This window comes from Scyliorhinus canicula, chromosome 1 (assembly GCF_902713615.1).
Source record: "Scyliorhinus canicula chromosome 1, sScyCan1.1, whole genome shotgun sequence".
Classification (NCBI taxonomy): Eukaryota; Metazoa; Chordata; class Chondrichthyes; order Carcharhiniformes; family Scyliorhinidae; genus Scyliorhinus; species Scyliorhinus canicula.
Genome location: NC_052146.1, coordinates 87876705 through 87898534, shown reverse-complemented (window position 1 = coordinate 87898534; position 21830 = coordinate 87876705). Strand labels below are relative to the sequence as shown.

At 45.0% G+C, this 21830-nt stretch overlaps 2 protein-coding genes across 5 annotated transcripts; both read right to left on the bottom strand.

The window, feature by feature from the left end:
- Window positions 1-7152: 7152 nt before the first annotated feature.
- LOC119964889 (gap junction beta-2 protein-like) lies at window positions 7153-20847 on the bottom strand. 2 transcript variants are annotated; one of them, XM_038794977.1, is made up of 3 exons: window positions 20754-20847; window positions 19882-19992; window positions 7153-7852 (listed from the first exon to the last, which is right to left on the bottom strand). In XM_038794977.1, the coding sequence occupies exon 3, from the start codon at window positions 7839-7841 to the stop codon at window positions 7173-7175; it is 669 nt and encodes a 222-aa protein (XP_038650905.1). In that variant the 5' UTR covers window positions 7842-7852; window positions 19882-19992; window positions 20754-20847; the 3' UTR covers window positions 7153-7172. The 2 variants fall into 2 exon arrangements, with proteins under 2 accessions (XP_038650905.1, XP_038650915.1); XM_038794987.1 differs by lacking the exons at window positions 19882-19992; window positions 20754-20847 and adding an exon at window positions 7947-8064.
- LOC119964874 (gap junction beta-2 protein-like) lies at window positions 14278-20783 on the bottom strand. Of its 3 annotated transcripts, XM_038794958.1 has the most exons (3): window positions 19882-19985; window positions 19645-19765; window positions 14278-16348 (listed from the first exon to the last, which is right to left on the bottom strand). In XM_038794958.1, the coding sequence occupies exon 3, from the start codon at window positions 16335-16337 to the stop codon at window positions 15561-15563; it is 777 nt and encodes a 258-aa protein (XP_038650886.1). In that variant the 5' UTR covers window positions 16338-16348; window positions 19645-19765; window positions 19882-19985; the 3' UTR covers window positions 14278-15560. The 3 variants fall into 3 exon arrangements, with proteins under 3 accessions (XP_038650886.1, XP_038650896.1, XP_038650878.1); XM_038794968.1 differs by lacking the exons at window positions 19645-19765; window positions 19882-19985 and adding an exon at window positions 20754-20783; XM_038794950.1 differs by lacking the exon at window positions 19645-19765 and having other exon boundaries at window positions 19882-19992.
- Window positions 20848-21830: the final 983 nt, after the last annotated feature.

Sequence of the window (21830 nt, the reverse complement as noted above, 5' to 3'; positions counted from 1 at the left end):
TCATTGGAAAAAAATAATTGGGTACACTAAATTTATAGCAAAAAAATAAAATAAAAAATTTTGGGGCCCTGGGGATTTTCTCCCTGGCCTAGTCCACACTTAGAAGTTATATCAGCAATGTGGACCTGAACGAAACCGACTCCTCAGAAATCGGGGCGCCATTTTGAAAGGGCGCCCTCATCTGTAAGTGAGCTTCAGGGTCCCCCAAGCATGGGAAATGTCACCGCCTGCACACTTGGCCATTACCCCACACCCCCCAAGTGAGAATGGCCTGCTATGTGGTTGCTGAGCCTCCTGCCTTTTCAGACCTTCCCAATTCCCCCTTTCAGGCTACCCCCCCCCCCCCCCACCCCCCTGTCTTTCAGGACCCCACCCTTCACCCCAGTCTTTATGAGGCCCCTCAATACCGGCCTTCAACCTCCCACCCTTCACAACCTATTATCCCTCTTTTCATGGGCATGGCCCCCTCAGGCCCTGACCCTTGGCTGTGCCACCCTGGTAGTCGGTCACCCCAGCAATGCCACCCAAATACCCTGGTTGTGATCCTTCCAGCTTGGCAGTGCCAAGGTGCACAGGTGCCATATGGAAAACTAGGTTGCCACCCTGCCCTGTCCCCGACCACCCAGGGTTCTCCAATGTCCTAAGAAACCCCCCAGGTGCCCTAATGGCTCATTGAAATATGCTGATCTTGATTTTGCCCAGCGTGACCGAGGTCCAGATTGCGAGGTCTTGCGAGGTCTCGTTGAATCTCGTGAGATGTCTATAGCATCGCGAATCTTGTGAGATTCAACTGCCTGGTCACAACACCAAGTCGGGCGTGGCGAGGCTGGTAAACTGCACCCAGAATCTCTTCCTGGGTCAGAAGATTGAGTAAACTTCAAATAACATAGGGGCAGCAGGGTAGCATGGTGGTTAGCATAAATGCTTCACAGCTCCAGGGTCCCAGGTTCGATTTCCGGCTGGGTCACTGTCTGTGTGGAGTCTGCACGTCCTCCCCCTGTGTGCGTGGGTTTCCTCCGGGTGCTCCGGTTTCCTCCCACAGTCCAAAGATGTGCGGGTTAGGTGGATTGGCCATGCTAAATTGCCCGTAGTGTCCTAATAAAAGTAAGGTTAAGGGGGGGGTTGTTGGGTTACGGGTATAGGGTGGATACGTGGGTTTGAGTAGGGTGATCATGGCTCGGCGCAACATTGAGGGCCGAAGGGCCTGTTCTGTGCTGTACTGTTCTATGTTCTATGTTCTAACACTGTTTTGGCATGGTAGCACAATGGTTAGCCCTGGTGTTTCACAGCTCCTGGGTCCCAGGTTCGATTCCTGGCTTGGGTCACTGTCTGTGTAGAATCTGCACGTTCTCCCCGTGTCTGCGTGGGTTTCCTCCGGGTGCTGCGGTTTTCTCCCACAAGTCCCCAAAGACATGTTTGTTAGGCGAACTGGACATTCTGAATTTTCCCTCTATGTCCCCGAACAGGCACCGGAGTGTGGCGACTAGCAGCTTTTCACAGTAACTTCATTGCAGTGTTAATGTGAGCCTACTTGTGACAATAATAAAGATTATTATTAGTAGTAGTAATACTTTTACCTCTGGGTCTGAAGAATGGGCTTTCCAATTGCACTCCAGGATTCAACCACAGAATCTCCCTTCACAATAGCACTGTGGGTGTACCTACGACAGATGGACTACAGTGGTTCAGAAAGGCAGCTCACTACCATCTCCTCAAGCGACAATTAAAATTGGGCACAAAATGATGCTGAGCACATCCAGTTAAAGAATTTTAAAAATGGCTGACATTCCGGCGCTGCACTGCTGAACATGCCTTCTTTCAGATGACAGGTTAAACTGTAGCCCCGACTCTCGGGTGAATATAAAAGATCCCATGACACTATTTTGAAGAAGAACAGGGGAGTTCTCGCTGGTGTCCTGAAAAACTTCATTGCCTGGTAAGTGCTTTGGAACATGTGGCGATCATGAAAGGTATTATTGAATGCAAGTCTTCCTTAACTTTCTTTTTAGCAGCATGATCCCAAATTAAGTTCATTTTCTGAATTTGTTAGCTTTAATGCGATCACTTTCTTTTGCATTTCCAACATTGCTCGCTCTCTCTCTCTCACATCACCTACAAAATTTTCCGATCCAAACCTTCACCACCTTGTGCCTCACATTCTCTAATATGCTGCTAGCCGGCTGAGATACCCTCAATCACGACACAGGAGAGAAGATAGGTGATTCAAAGGCTTTAATCATCTGAGAACTGTACAGCAGCCGAGAAGTGTGCTCATCACATGCTGCCGAGTGAGCCCCATCTTATATACCGTTTCCTGGGGACGGAGCCAGAGGCGGAGTCCCCCAGGGTTCCGAGCCCGGTCTTAAAGGGCCAATGCATTAAAGGTAAGGTACCGTTATAGCAGCTACTGATAACACTCATCACACTGGCCTTGCTGTGAGACACCTTCACACGTCTCAACCTATCCCAAAGTGCAATGGCATCAACCTCACCCACAGAGTCCGAAATTGCATCACCCAAAACCCACAGAAACCCGCAAGATAACTTTTAATCTGTCCTCGTCCTCACTCTCCACTCAATCCTGCATTTTTTTAGTAACCGCTTCTTCGATATCCCCACATGTCATCAGTATTGGTCTTCTTGCCATTTGTCTTCAGCATTTCAGTACTGAAGATCATTTCCTTGCTTCTGCCCTCCAAATAGTACCATTGCCTCTCGACTTGCGATTTCCCTTTCTGCGTTCAAAAATGCTCCCTCCAACTATTCTCTTTGGCTACTCTTCTATCTGACCTTTTAAAAATGTAGGGCAGGGTTGTCTGTCCCGTCGTACCCATTTTACGGTGCAGTGCGCCCATGCCAGCAGCGGGTTCCTCTATCCCAGCAGCCAGCCAATGGGGTTTCCCATTGTGGGAACCCCGCGCTGTCGGGAAATCGGCAGGTGTAAGTGCGCTGCCGGCGAAGCAGAGGATCCCGCCAGCGGAGAATCCAGCTCGCATTCTTTCATGGGATGTGGATTTCACTGGCAAGGCCAGCATTTATTGCCCATCCCTAATTACCCTTGAACTGAGTGCAATTAAAAGTCAACACATTGCCGAGTGCCTGGAGTCACGTCAAGTAAGAAAGGCAGATTAGTGAACCAGGTAGGTTTTTACAATTGTTTTATGATCACATTACTGAGACTAACTTTTAATTCCAGATTTTTAATTGAATTTAAACTCCAGCAGGTGCCGTGATGGGATTTGAATGCATGACCCCCAGAGCATTAGCCTGGGCAAAAAGACTACTAATCTAGTGACGTTACCACTGTGCCACGGTCTCACCCCAACTGTCTATTTTTCTCCCTTCTCTCCACTTGCTCAACATCCACAGCTTTGTTTTCTTCACTGGAAGGTGCCTTATGTGTGTTAGTTGTGCTACATTAAATATAGCCAAGTCCATTCTTTTAGCCTCAATTACATGAAGCATTTTAAGACATCTTCCCACTCATGACACATTTTTGATGCTTGCCTGTTGTTCCAGGAGCTGAGCATACTTATACTTATAAACCCCCCTCCTATAGGGGTCTTAATTGCAGCTTCTTGACTGACTGATACATGTGGTCCCACTTCTAGTCAGACAAATCAGCGATCACATTGCCCATCTCATGTTTACAACTACAAAATTTTAACAGGATTAGACAAGTTAAGTTCAGAAAGAATGTTCCCGATGGCGGGGGTGTCCAGAACTGGGGGATCATAGTTTGAGAATAACAGGCAAACCTTTTAGGACTGAGGTGAGGATAAATTTCTTCACCCAGAGAGTGGTGAATCTGTGGAATTCGCTACCACAGAAAATAGTTGAGGCCAAAATATTGGGCGGGATTCTCTGATCCTGAGGCTAAGTATTGACGGCATCGTAATCGCCGTCGAGTTTTACGACGGCATCAACAAGCCCCCAGGATCAGCGATCCTGCGCCTCACAGGGGGCCAGCATGGCACTGGAGCGACTCACGCAGCTCCAGCTGCCGATACCGGCATCAAACGGGCGCCATGGGTCTGCGCATGCGCTCTGCGGCCGACGCGAACTCGCGCATGCGCACTAGTTTCCTTGTCCGCGTCAGCCCCAGCGCAACATGGCGTGGAGCTCCAGAGGTCCAGCGTGGAGTAAAAGAGGCCCCCATCAGGAGAATCCGGCCTGCCGATCGGTAGGCCCCGGTTGTGGGCCAGAGGCCCCGCCGGGGTCGCCCCCCCCCTCCCCCACCAGTCTGCCCGCCGCAGGATGTACGGCAAGGTCCCGCCGGGTAAGACCACATGTGAACTGCGCCGGCGGGACTCGGCCCATCTCGGCAGCCACTCGGCCCATCCTGCGCGAAGAATCGGCGGGGCTCCAACTGGCGCCAATGGCGACGATTCTCTGGTGACCGGAAAATCAGCAGAACAGCATCAGGGCAGTGTCGCGTGAATTGCACCCCCCCCCCCCCACCCCGCCGATTCTCCGACCCAACCCGGGGTCAGAGAATCCCGCCCATTGCATAACTTCAGGAAAGAATTAGATATGGCACTTGGGGCTAAAGGGATCATGGGATATGGGGGAAGGCAGGATCAGGGTATTGAACTTGATGATCAGCCATGATCATAATGAATGGTGGAACAGGCTCCAAGGGCCGAATGGCCTCCTCCTGCTTCTATGCATGTTTTGTTGAGGGAAAAATTGCATGAATATAGGTATTCACAGAGTTCTTTGTTAACAATTTATTCATTTATAGGGGAGAATCATCACACTCTAAATATTTACATTGAGGTTAGGAAGTTCACAAAGTGCTCAAGAAATCCAGTGCTTGGGTAAACTAGATTTGACAATGCACTAGAATTATGCCCTGTGTCATGCCAAACAGGAGCACTGTGAGAAGCCCCCTCTGAGGACCCCTCCATTCATCTACACAGTCAGGTTCATCATGAATTTACATTCCCAGTTTATGGATTTTGCAGCCCTGCCATAGTGGGCCCCACCGTGAAGGATGCAGCGGACCGCCCAAAGGTCTATTGACTTTTAATGGGCCCGGCTACCTCGCTGCAAGATCAGGTGGTGTTGACTGAATTTTAAACTGGAGGACTTTGGCTTTGCCAACATTAATCTTGAGAAACATTTCTGCGCATGTACTTATCATGATTGCCGGTTTCCATGTGAGTTTGAGACAAATAATTTTGAGGATCAGTTTTACAAGTTTAGACCGTGTCTAAGAAGAGGTGAAGGGTGGTGCACTTACTATAATCAAGCAACCAGGCGCAATAATGAGCTGGAGAAAACTGGGGCCAAAGTCCTTGGCTGTATTGAAAGATCACGCAATTTGAAAATGATTCCATGATTGTAATTTTTCTTAATAGGGGCAAGGAACCAGTTAAAACAAGGAGCTTTAACTTTTTGTCAAGCCTGCCAATCAAATATTTCTTTACTGTTGACTTTACTAAGTTATCATTGTGATTGTTCATGAGAATTGGAACATTTCTGGGAGGGGCTAGAATCACATTACATTGAGTGGACCTTTTACATTCCACTCTTGCGAGCATTCCATTCTAATGCATTGGGGGCAGCACGGTGGCACAGTGGTTGGCACTGCAGTCTCAGGTTTGATCCCGGCTCTTGGCCACTTTCCGTGTGGAGTTTGCATATTCTCCCCATGTTTGCGTCTCCCCGGGTTTCGCCCCCACAACACAAAGATGTACAAGGTAGGTGGATTGGCCATGCTAAATTGCCCCTTAATTAGAAAAAATGAACCGGGCAGGCCTGTGCCATGGGGGCACTCTTTTTCTTCCGCTCCGCCATGGCCTTTGCCATGGCGGGGACAGAAGAGACCCCCTCCCCTGCGCATGCACCTGTATGATATCAGCAGCTGCTGAGACACCGGCGCATGCGCGAACTTCCGCCGGCCGGCGAAGGCCTTTCGGCCCCGGCTGGTGGGGCGCCAAAGGCCGTTCACGCCGGCCGGCGGAGCGGGGGCAACTCCGCGCGGGCCTAGCCCCTCAATGTGAGGGCTTGGCCCCTGAAGGTGCGGAGAATTTGATATAATAATCATTATTATTGTCACATAGGGCAGCACGGTAGCCTAGTGGTTAGCACAACCGCCTCACGGGGCTGAGGTCCCAGGTTCGATCCCGGCTCTGGGTCACTGTCCGTGTGGAGTTTGCATATTCTCCCCGTGTCTGCGTGGGTTTCGCCCCCACAACCCAAAAATGTGCAGAGTAGGTGGATTGGCCACGCTAAATTGCCCCTTAATTGGAAAAAATAATTGGGTAATCTAAATTTATTTTTTAAAAAATTATTATTGTCACAAGTATGCTTCCATTAACACTGCAATTAATTTACTGTGAAAATCCCCTAGTCGCCGCAGTCCAGCACCTGTTCAGGTAGACAGAAGGAAAGTTCAGAATGTCTAATTCACCTAACAAGCACGTCTTTCAGGACTTGTGGGAGGAAACCGGAGCATCCGGAGGAAACCCACGCAGACACAGGGAGAACGTACAGACTCCGCACAGACAGTGACCCAGCCGGGAATCGATCCTGGGACCCTGGCGCTGTGTAGCAACAGTGCTAACCACTGTGTTACCGTGCCACCCATGTGATATGTTACATGCAGTATCTTGCAGATCCAAAATCTACCTCCGATTAAAGGCATTCATTCTTGGATTATATGGATGAATCATTAAAAGATTTTCTGTGGCTGCCTGCTTATCCAGCAAGTCGCTGAGTCAAAAGGATGATGCAATTCCTAGATTTGATCAATAGTTCATCTGAACTCGGGCCCTGCAGTTGGAGACAATAGTCCTGAAAATTATTCACGCATGTCCATAAGCGGACAGTCACTGCTGTGAATAATGCTGATCACTCGACGAGGTACACAGGAACAAGTATGGACATGCACCCCACAACGTTCAGGAAGAAATAAGGAAATTGGTGGAGGAAAATATCAGGAAGAGGAAATAAATAGTTTTTTTCAACAAGTAGTCCTAAATTCCTCTTCATGTTCAAATTTTGAATACGTTTGCAGAGCTAAATGTGAAGGACGAATTGGACATTTCAGGGAACTGTTTTAGTGAGGATCCATACCGTATTTAGACAAATCACTATTCAGATCTGTCGGTTTCCTTCAAGTTTTGATCAATTACTATTTATAAGGATGGTCAGTTGTTCTATTTTTATTGTTCTTTACTGAAGAGAGCCTGCTTATACTGAAAAAGATAGTATCGTACAATCAAGTAGCACAGTTCAGCAAGATTCAACATCATGCACACAGCTGAAGACACTAACATGAAGATTGTACAGATTGTTTTCTCAGTTGGCCTAGAAATGAAGCAATCCACAGTATTAGGACAGGGATATTCACTACATTTGACAAGTCTGAGCATCTTGTAGCCTTCATAAATCCAATAAAATAAGTACATAAAGACAGCTTCAAATGCCATTTTGAAGAAAATGCTGACCAAATAAGTTCGAAGCAGGGGGACATCGATTTTTGCTTTCTGCAAACCTTCATTCCGATTAAAGATTTTTATATTCTTCTTGCATTTTTTCCGTTGATAAACATGCATACCGATGAGAAACGATGGGATGGACACAAAGAGGAGCTGGAAAACCCACAGCCTGATGTGGGAGATGGGGAAGAAATAATCGTAGCACACATTCCTGCAGCCAGGTTGCTGTGTGTTGCACACAAAGTCACTCTGTTCATCTCCCCATACAGTCTCGGCTGCCACCACCAAAATCAGGACACGGAAAATGAAAACAACTGAGAGCCACACTTTTCCCAGCGGTGTTGAGTACTTGTTGACTCCACCCAGCAGAGACTGAAGAGAATGCCAATCCATTTTGGATCACCCTAGGAATAAACAGCACCAGTTACTTTACTGCAGCTAGGAATCTGGTAGGAACATAGGAATTTCTTTTTTAAAAATAATAAATGAAGTCCCTACAGTTCACCTGCTACCATCCTGTTAGTTGCATGGCCAAAAGATAACAGTGTATTAGTTCATCACGGAGGAACAATTTCTATCAATTAGTCTGCAACATTCTCTGACATGAGGCGATATAAACCCCATTGAAATGAGATTTTTACAGATTTGACATTAATTCCTGGGCCACTGCTGACACCTGACTATTGACTAACTCCCTGAGTATTTGTTGCCCCAAATGTTGACATATCTCTTGTTCTTAAGAAGTTCATAAAAGCTGGTGAATATAAACCGGAGCGGGTTTCTCCGTCGCGCCGCACCAGATTTCTGATTCAGCACGCCTTTGGGATGCTCTGTTTCACTGGCTTGTCAATGGAATTTCCTGTTGTGGGGCAGCCCCACGCTGTCGGGAAACCTCCCGGGCTGCCGGCAAAACGGAGCATCCCCACGGCGGAGAATCCAGCCCATAGGGTTCTAAACATCATACGGAAACTATTGAATACAGAAAATATTCCAATTTGTTACCTCACAATATAATCCACTCATAATAGTTTTCTTCATAGAATCCCTACGGTGTAGAAGGGGGCCTTTCGGCCCATCAGATCTGCACTGACCCTCCGAAAGAGCACCCTATTGTTATGACCCCTTCGGAGGTCATGGGTGTGGTGATATGCATCACTGTATATACATAAGGGGTTAATGTAAATACACTACAACTAAGTAAACACTAGAGGGAGCACTGGAGATGTCATGATATGCAAACATGCAGCTAATGAATAATTAGAATAGGACACAACCAATGAGCAGTCAAAACACCCAGAGGTGGCATTACTACAAGGGGGCATTACACAACCCATATAAAAGGACAGGGCACGCTTGCTCTGTCTCTTTCCACAGACAGACATCTAGAGAGTACATCAGGGTTGTTCAGAAGCATCAGACCCAGCACATGGCTTAGAGCAGGCTGGTTTAGTTAGACTGAGTTGCTACAATTAGATTAGCATGAGATTAGCATCAAGCTCATTTAAGAACTGTGTTAATAGTTCAATAAACATATTGAACTCATTACAAAGTCTGGACCTTCCTTTGTCAAAGCATACATCAAGGAAGCAGCTTATGTTACACGAAGAAGTAGAACACAACAACGGTATGAGCACCGTCTGTTTCCCATGACCGCCTCAGAATATGAACTTCCCCGATGAACAGGGCTGGGCTTACCCTTTAACAACCCTGACCTGGATACAGGTGGGGGAGGAGGACCTTTTGGGGAGTGAAGAGATTGTTTGTATGAGAAGTAAATTGGTGTTCGTTCTGTATCCAACTGTGAGTGTCCTTGTGGTCACTTCATCGTATTCTACACTGGCGATGAGGGTGGGATTCCTGGAGCACCGGCGTGCCCCCATTCTGGAACACCTCCACAACAGGGGGTATCCAAGTTGAAGGTGCTGGCCCGTGGCTATGTCTGATGGCCCAGAATTACACAGCCATCAAGAAGCTCAGAAGATCATGCCAGGAGAACCAGAAGGCCGGGCAAGTGGCATCACTACACCCTTGGGAATGGCCGGGCCGACTGTGGTCTCGCTTTCACATCGATTTTACTCGATCTTTTGGGGGGACAATGATCCTGATCATGGTAGACACCCATTCAAAATGGTTGAAAGTCCACAAGATGCAGGCAATCACCACAAGGGCAGCTGTGGAACGCTTGCGGTACATGTTCAGTATCCACAGCATTCCCGAGGTGCTGGTCACCAACAATGGTGCACGTTTACCAGTGCAGAGTTTGGGGCTTTCGTGTCCGCAAACGGCATTCATCACGTGCCGACCGCCTCGTACCAATCGCCTTCTAATGGGTTGGCTGAACGGGTGGTCTCGACATTCAAGTGGGGCATGAAGAAACTAACCACCGAGTCCTGGGAGACCCCAGTTAGCTCAGGTTTTATTTTATTGGACCTTAGCGCCACCACAGGGGTCACACCGGCTGAGCTACTCGTGGTCATCCCAGACATCTGGGAGAAAGTCCACCGCTGTCAAGACCAATCCGAATTGGATGCAGGCAGGAGCACGTCGCTCCAGTGCTTCGCATCCGGGGATGCAGTTTACGTCCACAATTTTGGCACCGGGGCCACGTGGATTTGGGCGTGGTACTGCACCATATGGCGCGAGTCTCTCATTTGCTGTGGGCTCAAAACAGAGTCCGATCAACATGTGGACCAAATTTTCCGGCGCATCCAGGAGCCACCGGAGCCTATTTCAGATGCCCTGGTCCCGCTAATCCCATGATAGCCATTGCTGCCTCGACCAGCCGCTCAACCAGCCATCGATATACAGGAAGATGAGATGCCTGTTGCCAACCTGATGCCAACCTATCAGATTTCGATCCTGATTTTGAAATGGATTCCAGCAACAACCAGACGTCGATGTGCCACAGTCCACATCGGCCATACTGATCCAGCCAAGGCGCTCTGTGAGGAAATGCAGATCCCCGGTGTGATATAAACCCACCGGCCCAGCTCTGTTGACGCCTGAATGCCGCCCTCAAGTTAAGTGGACCAGGGGTCCTTCACTACAGACAATGAACATTTCTCCAGACTAGGGGGGAGGAGGGGTGTTATGACCCCCTCGGGTGTCACAGGGTGTGCACCGTCCATTTCCCTGTGACCACCTCAAAATACGAACTTCCCGATGAATGGGGCTGGGCTTCCCCCTTAACAAGGGGAGCCTCTCAGTATATGAACCCTGACCTGGATACAGGTCAGGAGGAGGACCCTTTGGGGAGTGGAGGGATTGTTTGTATGAGAAGTAAATCATTGGTAGTTTTGTATCCAATTGTGAGTTCCCATGGGTCACTTTGTCGGATTCTACACCTACCTAGCTAGCACAATGGATAGCACTGTTGCTTCACAACACCAGGTTCCCAGGTTCGATTCCGGGCTTGGGTCATTGTCTGTGCGGAGTCTGCACATTTTCCCCGTGTTTCCTCCGGATGCTCCGGTTTCCTCCCACAAGTCCTGAAAGACGTGCTTGTTAGGTGAATTGGACATTCTGAATTCTCCCTCTGTGTACCCGAACAGACGCCAGAGTGTGGTGACTAGGGGCTTTTCACAGTAACTTAATTGCAGTATTGTAACCTTACTTGTGACACTAATATATCAGGAACAAAAGAATGACTAGAGTAAAATTAGGGCCAATCAAGGATAGTAGTGGAAAGTTGTGTGTGGAATCAGAGGAGATAGGGGAAGCGTTAAATGGATATTTTTCATCAGTGTTTACACTGGAGAAAGACAATGCTGTCGAGGAGAATACTCAGGTTCAGTCGACCAGGCTAGATGGAATTGAGGTTCAAAAGGAGGAGGTGTTATCAATTTTGGAAAATATCAAAATAGATAAGTCCCCTGGGCCAGATGGGATTTATCCTAGGATTCTCTGGGAAGCCAGGGAGGAGATTGCAGAACCTTTGTCCTTGATCTTTATGTCGTCTTTGTCGATAGGAATAGTGCCGGAAGACTGGAGGATAGCAAATGTTGTCCCCTTGTTCAAGAAGGGGAGTAGAGACAACCCTGGTAATTATAGACCTGTGAGCCTTACTTCGGTTGTGGGTAAAATGTTGGAAAAGGTTATAAGAGATAGGGTTTATAATCATCTTGAAAAGAACAAGTTGATTAGCGATAGTCAACACGGTTTTGTGAAGGGTAGGTCATGCCTCACAAACCTTATTGAGTTTTTTGAGAAGGTGACCAAACAGGTGGATGAGGGTAAAGCTGTTGATGTGGTGTATATGGATTTCAGTAAGGCGTTTGAGAAGGTTCTCCACGGTAGGCTATTGCAGAAAATAAGGAAGTATGGGATTGAAGGTGATTTAGCGGTTTGGATCAGTTTGGTTTGGTGGTTGATGGCAAATGTTCATCCTGGAGTTCAGTTACTAGTGGTGTACCGCAAGGATCTGTTTTGGGGCCACTGCTGTTTGTCATTTTTATAAATGACCTGGAAGAGGGTGTAGAAGGATGGGTTAGTAAATTTGCAGATGACACGAAGGTCGGTGGAGTTATGGATAGTGCTGAAAGATGTTATAGGATACAGAGGGACATAGATAAGCTGCAAAGCTGGGCTGAGAGGTGGCAGATGGAGTTTAATGCGGAAAAGTGTGAGGTGGTTCACTTTGGAAGGAGTAACAGGAATGCAGAGTACTGGGCTAATGGCAAGATTCTTGGTAGTGTAGATGAACAGAGAGATCTCGGCATCCAGGTACATAAATCCCTGAAAGTTGCCACCCAGGTTAATAGGGCTGTTAAGAAGGCATATGGCGTGCTAGCCTTTATCAGCAGGGGGATTGAGTTTCGGAGCCACAAGGTCATGCTGCAGCTGTACATAACTCTGGTGCGGCCGCTCCTGGAGTACTGCGTGCAGTTCTGGTCACCACATTATAGGAAGGATGTGGAAGCTTTGGAAAGGGTTCAGAGGAGATTTACTAGGATGTTGCCTGGTATGGAGGGAAGGTCTTACGAGGAAAGGCTCAGGGACTTGAGGTTGTTTTCGTTAGAGAGGAGAAGGCTGAGAGGTGACTTAATAGAGACATATAAGATAGTCAGAGGGTTAGATAGGGTGGACAGTGAGAGTCTTTTTCCTCAGATGGTGATGACCAACACGAGGGAACATAGCTTTAAATTGAGGGGTGGTAGATATAGGACAGATGTCAGAGGCAGTTTCTTTACTCAGAGAGTAGTAGGGGTGTGGAACGCCCTGCCTGCAACAGTAGTAGACTCGCCAACTTTAAGGGCATTTAAGTGGTCACTGGATAGACATATGGATGAAAATGGAATAGTGTAGGTCAGATAGGCTTCAGATGGTTTCACAGGTCGGCGCAACATCGAGGGCCGAAGGGCCCGTACTGCGCTGTAATGTTCTATGTTCTATGTAAAGATTATTATCCCTAGCCTATCCCCGTAACCTAGTCTAATCTGCACATCTTTGGACACTAAGGGGCAATTTAGCAAGGCCAATCCACCTAATTTAGACATCCTTAGACTGTGGGAGGAAACCGGAGAACCCGGAGGAAACTCACGCAGAAACAGGAAGAATCTGCAAACTTCACACGGTCACCCAAGGTCAAATCAAACCCGGGTCCCCGGTGCTGTGATGCAGCAGTGCTAACCACTGTGCCGCCATGCCAGCCATCTCTTGCTATGTCTATATTCCAGCTCATAATTGTGCTCAATATTGCCCTCACTCCTTAGGCGGAATTTAATTGAGGCAATGGGGTTTTTGCCCACCAGCGGGATAACCGGCAGAAGACCCCCCACCCTTCACCTCTTTGAGAATGGCTGCCAGAATGAAATGTCAAAGTTGCCCTTAAGTGGCCTTGGAAAGCTTTCCTCAGTATCAAGGACTCAAGGGAAGGAAATCCAGCACTCCAACAGCAGTTATCTTTTATTTTATATTTTAATGGGATTGGGCATCACTGGCTAGGCCAGCATTTGTTCCCATCCCTAATCATCCTTGAATTGAGTGGCTTCCATTTCTGAGGGCAATTAAATGTCAAGCACATTGCTCTGGACCTGGAATCATGGGTAGGTCAGAGTGGGTAAGAATATTTCCTATCCAAAAGGACATTAGTGAACCAGATGGGTTTTTACGATAATCATTGATAGTTTCATGGGCATCATTATGGAGACTTACTTTATATTCCAGGTTTATTAATTGAATTTAAATTCTACCAGCTGCCGTGGTGGGATCTGAACCTGTGTCTTCAAACCAGGGCCTCTGAATTATTAGCCATCACCACTATTCCACCGTCTCACCCCACATTGCAGGCAGTAGCAGCTGGACCAGTAGAAGCTGCTGGTAATGTGCCCAGAGACAGGCCTACGATCACCATGGGGATGAGGGCAAAGATGAGTGCGGCTGGAGTAGGGGTCATGGGGTGGGTGTCATGGGAGGTGGGGTAATGGAGGTTGGCAGCAAACGCAAATGGTGGTTCTCAAAATGCAGCCCCCTTCCCAACGCCAGGTCCTTCAATCCTTCAATCAGACACAGCGTACATATGAATGAGAGACCACTTCCGAGGAGCCTGCAATCAAACACAGCAGAATTTTGCTTTCCTTGTTCCTTGCATAGCGAGATGCTGCCTGCTGCTGGTTGAACACAAGCCGTGGGACAAGGTCCTTAAGTGGCCATTAATTGGAACAGAATAGAAAGGTTGTCCATGAGCCATTTTGTCCCAGGTTTAATCAAAGCAGGACTGGAAGGCGAAGGCGGATTAAATTTACTTCCCCCCCCAACCCAAACCCGCCTCATTGGAGGCCATCAAATTTTGCCACTTCAGTTCCAAATGCAGATATAAACCAGGACACAGTTTAATTTAAATAAGAACAATTTATTGCAGCATATCATCATCCATATAGCACGGTGTACAGAATTACATTCCAAAAAGGTTGCTGTGCTGTCCATATCCCAACAAACAATAATTGTGTTGCATATTCCTATTACATCTAGGAGTTAAAGTCAATCAGTTTCTCAGCTCAATGACCAGACAACCAGACTTCCCTCATTTCCCTCATGGAGAAAGAATATTCTGGATCCATTCCCCAGGGGAAGAAAGAGAAAGAGAAAATCTGAAAACCTATTTATAAATAGTCAATCGAATAACAAACCTAAACTGAAAGTAGAATTTGTTGCTTCATTATCTGCCACATAATCTATTGTTTATTATCTGCTGTTCACTTTTTAACAATCAGTCATCACACAAGGGCCAAGGCAACATATGAAGGAGAAACTTTCTAGTTACATTTACTGAACTTTTCCACATTCCACTGTTAAAGACACTTTCATATTGAAGGAATGTCAATAACAGGACATCGACAGCATTCTCACTAATGGCAGCACATTCAACATAAAAGACCTGAACGCAAGCTCTGGAGGGCTAAAAGAAATTCTGACCTAGGTTTCCAGCATCGATCCACTTAGAAGTGAACCTCAGCAGCCAGATTCCCACTTCAGCTGTGACAACATAGGTGCCAGCCTCCAATAGTTGTATTGAAGTGGCATCAAGAAATAGTGGTGCATAGAAGTTATGGGCCATTGTGTGAATGTGCCCCATGGACCGCCTGTGGCATGTTTCACTCCTTTGTATCTCAACCTTTGCTCATTTACATGAACATCAAGCAACTCCCAATTATCAAGTATATTAGGCTCAATTATCTAGTTTTGTATAAAACATTGCACCTAATCTAATTATTTGATGTACTGAAATCTTTCTTCCACTCAAAACATGGGGCTTCTAATTTGCTTCAGGTTCCTTATCATCTATGCATGAATCACTTTATTTATGATCCTTCTTTGGTGAACATGCGTGATGGACAGCAGCATCTCCAAATCATATTTGATAGAGGTCACATTCTCAGAGATCCACTCCACAGCATTACAAAAAAGGCAGTGATCACATCCTCACAAATATCTGTGACATGTAACAGTGACAAATGGAATAATCCAAAATAAAAATGTCTTGAATGCATAAAAAGTGCAAGTTTATCATTTCTTCCTGAAAATATGACATTGCAAAGTCACACAATGATCTGGTGAGCCATGAAATATATACACATTCTATCATTATAAATAATTCACAAATCATTGGCTTTATTAGCATATAGAAGTATGATCTGAACTGCTGTTTTGGTCATCATCGACTTTTGCTATGCTGATATTTGAGGAATTAGGCGCAAGTGCTAATCTTTTGTCTTGTTCATTGTTCGCTGTTGCAGAAGCCAAGCTTTTCTTCCATTGCACAATGAAATACCTTACAAACAAATAGCACAATTCAGCAATATTTAACAAGATACATACTGCTGAAGTCACTAACATAAAAACAGTGAAAATAGTTTTCTCCGTTGGCCTAGAAATGAAGCAATCCACAGTATTAGGACAGGGATATTCACTGCATTTGACAAGTCTGAGCATCTTGTAGCCTTCATAAATCCAATAAAATAAGTACATAAAGACAGCTTCAAATGCCATTTTGAAGAAAATGCTGACCAAGTAAGTTCGAAGCAGAGGGGCATCGATTTTTGCTTTCTGCAAACCTTTATTCTGATTAAAGATTTTTATATTCTTCTTGCATTTTTTCCTTTGATAAACATGCATACCGATGAGAAATGATGGGATGGACACAAAGAGGAGCTGGAAAACCCACAGCCTGATGTGGGAGATGGGGAAGAAATAATCGTAGCACACATTCCTGCAGCCAGGTTGCTGTGTGTTGCACACAAAGTCACTCTGTTCATCTCCCCATACAGTCTCGGCTGCCACCACCAAAATCAGGATACGGAAAATGAAAATGACCGCAATCCACACTTTCCCCAGGGATGTTGAGTACTTGTTGACCCCATTCAGCAGAGAATGAAGGAAATACCATCCCATTCTTGTTCACTCTAGGAATAAACAGCACCGGTTACTTTACTACAGCAGGAAATCTAGGATTTATCCACAGATCATTTAAAATTTGTGTATGCTTGCTCTTCCTGTTCAACTTCCAGTGGAGATTTTTGCCACATACTTTTGTCAATATTCAACAATGAGGCTGATTAGTCTAACATTTACAACAGAGATCCTATATGTAAATAGTTTACTGTCAGAATGTTGCTGCAGACTCTCGCTGGTTCCAGACACACCCACACAGGGCCACCCTGGCCCAATCTCTGCCACGCAGAAAATACCAGCTTGGCACCTTGGCAATGCCAGCCTGGCAACCTTGCAGTGCCCTTGCCAGCTGGAAAAGCCATGTAGGCACCTTGGCAGTGCCAGGCCAATGCCAGGGTGCTCAGGTGGCCCCAGCAGTTCCAGGGTACCACCTTGCCCAGAGTACACGCACCTTGGGGCGTCCAATCCCTTGGGAGACCCCTAGACGTGCCATTCCATCTGGCCCCTGTTTGTGGTGAGCAGTACTGAACGGCACTCACCCAAGGTCTCCAAGGCAAGGGAGTTAGATCCCACACCTTGGTTAGATCTTGGTAACGCATATTAGAGTGAGACTAGCTGGCTCACTTTAATATGTAAATTTGCCAGAAAGCAATCCCGCCCACAATAATTGGGTCTCACAAGCTCATGTTAGATCTCGTGAGTTGTGACAAGCAGGGTAGATCCTGGAAGTGTGATCTCCCAGCATCTACCAATCGCGTTGCACAGCACCGTGCTGCTTTTCGAGCGCAGCACGATAAGTACATCCCGCCCTGAGTTTCCACTGAAGTAAGCTAAACCAGGTTCAAAGATGCTCAGTCTGTTTATTGCAAAATAACTCACATTATATTTTATATTTTGCAATAATCACTGAAATTTACAATGTAAAAAATCGTACTCTTTGGACTTCAGAGTCCAATGCTACGTTCATCCCCATTACATGTAGATGCTAACTGAATTTCATAACATAAAGATCTAAAAATCAATATAAGCAACAAAGAGGTATCATTCTTGGCTCAGATGTAGAACTCATTTCTGAGTTAGAAGTTCATAGCTTGAAGCCCCATCCAGAGAGCACATGATATAGGCTGACAGTTCAGTTTAGTGCACAGTTAGAAATGTTGGGGGTGATTTTCAGCCCGTGAACACTGTCAGTGAAAACAGCGATGTGGGCAGAACATCCAGAGAGATTCTCTCCAGAGAGATCGCCTTTCCTGATTTTCCCCGCCCCTCTCCGGCAGCGTTACGAAGGTCACACACACAAAGGGTAGGGAACTAATTTAAATGTATTTTAATTAACGGGCCTCCCTGCCACTGGACCCCCCTCACTGAATATTCATACCTCGTGGACACGACGTCACGTTGACAATGGTTTACAACAGCTTTTTAAATATAGGATTCAGCAGAGGGGATCCCTCCTGGGGGACAAAGGTACGTATAGCCCCCGGAGGGGAGAGGGACATGCCCGGGCACTACTCTGGCACAGCCCCCTGGCACTGGTTGGTACTGCCAAGTTTGCATTGCCAGGAGCAGGCCTTTGTGGTAGCCCGGGGGTGGGGGGGCATAGGGGTTCCATTAATGGCGGGTGGGGGGAGAATGGGCAGTGAGGGGGAACCTGCAAGCATGGAAGGAGCGCCCACTGAGGGGAAATGCTGGCGATAGTGCTGCAGTGGTGATGGTGGGGGTGCAATGGTTGTCTAGGGAGTGGGGGAGGGGGGGTATGGACAGTAAAACTTCAATTCTGATTGGGACCCTTTAAAGATGGCGCCCCGATCTCTGTGGAGCTGCGTGCCGGCTCCATCCCCACCAGAGTTACAGCATAAACCATGTCCACTCCTTTTTTGCTTTAAAGTCCTGGAGAGAAAGGTCTGTGCAATTAGAATATTACATGCCCATTTTTAGTCTGAGACTGACGCTTTGGAAAAATATGGTAAGATTCCACCCGTTGTCTTTTGCATGAGCTTCCTCTCTCAACTGGTGTATAAGATTGCTTTGCACTATTTAGAGAAGAGTAGGGGAATTGTTCAACTCTTGTCATAATCACTAAAACAGAATATTTTGTCATTTATAAAATTGTGGTTTATGGCACCTTGTTATGCACAACCTGGCTGCATGAGAATCTACATATTATAATAGTGAGTGCAAATATCCATTGGGAATTTGTTTTGGACATTTCAAGATTTAAAAAAATACTAAATAAAACCACCTTCATTTGTAGGAATATTTGAAAGTGAATGGTAATCTGTTCATTTGAACAATTTCTTAAATTAGTTCCTTCTGATCACACTGCATGATTCAGCTATATCTGTACTTGAACAGATCTAGGTCAATGTAGCACAAATATTATAGCAGATAATAACTGCAATTTCGGGTAGAATTAGATGTTTATTGGGAAATTGGACTGCTGCTTTTCTTCTCTCAAAATTGTGCTACCATATTCAATAGCAGTTTTTAAAATTAAAAATAAATATGGCCAGGTAAAATGTTATTGAACACTGACTCCTTAAACAATTCAAATAAAACAACAATATTTCAATAAAAAGCTGTGACATTTAAAAAAAGGGATTATCCAAACAGCCTTCTGTGATACACCACACAAATTCAGTAATCTTCTGTACTGCCGAGGGCTAGATTCATATTATAAACTAAACACATGTAGTAGGCGCATATGTGTGACTACCAGTCAGATTGTCATTCAAACTTAGGCTTATGCTAATATTCCTATATTCAACATTCAGGCAAGGACATGATTCCATGCGCTGCTTTTGTCCACCTACTTATGGCAGATCACAAAGTGGTATCTGGGATTGCCAGCGCAGCATGGCAAACATTGTGATTTGAGAAAACTATAAAGTGACAAAACTAACAAAATCATAGGTGTAAAGACAATAAAACACTGATTTAAGAAAACTGAAGAAAAACTGATGATTAATAATAATAATCAGCTAAATAAAGCAACAAAAAATCCTTTTAACAGTGCATTGTGTCTTTTAAAAGCAAAATTAGGCCTTGGCCGGAGAAAAATACTTTTCACTGTAATTCGGTACATGTGGCAATAAGTATCAATCAATCAATCAAAATAAAAGCACATTTCTTAATATCTTTCCATTTTTCACAACTTTAATGGATAACACGGTGTAGTACCAAGTTCCATATTCTCACCACTCTCCGGTAAAGAAGTTTCTCTTTAATTCACTATTGCATTTATTCATAACCCCTACCGTTGGTGTCCCCCCACACACACAAATGGAAATATCTTCTCTATGCTTACCATATCAGATCTCTTAATTTTAAAGATCTCAATCAGATCACCTCTCAACTTGCTCTTCTTTCAAGAAAAGTGCCCCAGCTTGTTTAATCTCTCATTTCAGTTCCGGTGTCAAATTGCAAATCTTTTCGAAAAGATGGTGAAAAGCGAACATTTGTGGGAAAATATTTATTTCCATAGATAAATTAATTATACTTTTTATCTACAAAACATACAGATCGTAAAATAAATTCAACTTACCTTGATCTAAGTTTAGAATTATTTCACTGGAGAAAGTATTGGGTGAAAACACTGCCTGCAATATCCCAGGCTGATATTTTGACTGAAACCAGGGAGCTTTCTCAAATGTGCCTACAATCAAAAGCAGAATCAGTTTGGATAAAACCCAAAAAGGCAACCAAAATGAATAATGTAGGTGGATCATCTATAAAGGAACATTGTTCGTCTTAACATTCTTCTATTGTTCGTCCGTAGCTACTAAATCATAATTCTGCACTTATTTCCTCTTCCCTGCATTTTCACTGTACAAACTCAGGATTTGCCTCCAACCCTAACTCATTCTTTTACAAGGACTTGAAACTGTTGGATTCCTAAATTCTTCAGCTATTCCCTTCCTCTGCATACAGATTGTCAACATCCAAACTTGCGGCAGCTCTTTGTTTAGATCTCTCAGTTACATGGACATTCGGTCCATGTAGGTGAAGCCAGTTCCCTTAGATAACTCTCTTAGCACAATGTTCTATTCCTTTCTCCAGTGCGCATCCAGCTTTCCCTCAAATTATTCTCTCCCATTTGCCTTAGCCACTCCCTGTGGTGGTGAGTGCCACAGGTAAAGAAGTTTCACCTGAATTTCTATTAGATCTATGTAAGTGGGAACTACTTCTAATTTTCCCAATCCAACCCCTTCTTAACATTAAAGATCCTTTGTCTTCATTTTTCTAGAGGTAAGAACCCCAGCCTGTTAAATCTTTCCTGATAATTATAACCTCTCATGTTTGCAGATCATTTTAAATAGATACTAAAGGCAAACATTTGTGGAGAAACATGTTTCTATAGACAAATTGTATTTTTAATCTACAAGAAACACAGGGCATAAAATAAGTTCATCTTACCTTGTTCTAAGTTTAAATTTACAATTTCATTGTAGAGCGAGTGAAAACACTACCAGTAATATTCCAGGCTAATATGTAGGTCGAAACCTTCTTCGCCAAATGTGCCTATAATCAGCTGCAGAACCAGTTGAAATGAAGCATATACAAAGAAGCATTCTTAAGTGCAGAATGTAGATAGACCGGCTATGAAGACCATTATTCTCCTCTGACGTTACAATACATTGGCAATGTGGCTCAGACAAATGCTGTAAAATCATTGTCACCTTTAGCTATCATAAACGCATCATTATAATAAATTGACAGAAGTGTGTTGTGCGTTGTTTGGAAGTAATGTAAATCCTTTTTAAGTGCAGGATAATGCATGACCAGGATTGCTGATGTAAGAACATTCTTGTTATTGTTGGGAGTGGCAGGGCAGCATGGTGGTGCAGTGGTAGCACTGCAGCCTCAAGGCACTGAGGTCCCAGGTCCGATCCCGGCTCTGGGTCACTGTCCGTGTGGGGTTTGCACATTCTCCCCGTGTTTGCGTGAGTTTTGCCCCCACAACCCAAAGATATGCATGGTAGGTGGATTGGCCACACTAAATTGCCCCTTAATTGGATAAATGAATTCGGTACTCTAAATTTTTTTTTTTTTTAAATAAATTCTTGGCAGTGGCACAAATAAGGTTGTACCAAATATTGTTGATGGTAACTTCCTGTTCGCATCTTTAGTGCTCTTATTTTGAGACTAATGTACATTACAAGGAAACCAGTTGATATTCAATTATAACATTGCTTTTGTTCCCCTTAAGATAGAGAGTTTTGTTGTTAAACTCCTGACAGAGATCAGAAGACAATCTTTACTCAGTTTCAGACTTAATTGTCAATGAGTGTCTCCATAAATATGCTGAAGTAGTTATCCAATGACTCCTCTCCACCTTTGTACACTTAAGCTTAATTCATATGATTAAATTTATTACATCAAGTATGTTTAATTATTCTATATTATTATTTAAATATCTATAGAGGTTACTGCTCCTGGCAAACAAAAAAATGAGCTTGGAGTGACACTTGCCAAACAATGGATAAGCAAAGT

Excerpts from the sequence above, each read along its gene's own strand:
- LOC119964889 (XM_038794977.1), bottom strand. The coding sequence starts at position 7,841 with ATGGATTGGCATTCTCTTCAGTCTCTGCTGGGTGGAGTCAACAAGTAC.
- LOC119964874 (XM_038794968.1), bottom strand. The coding sequence starts at position 16,337 with ATGGGATGGTATTTCCTTCATTCTCTGCTGAATGGGGTCAACAAGTAC.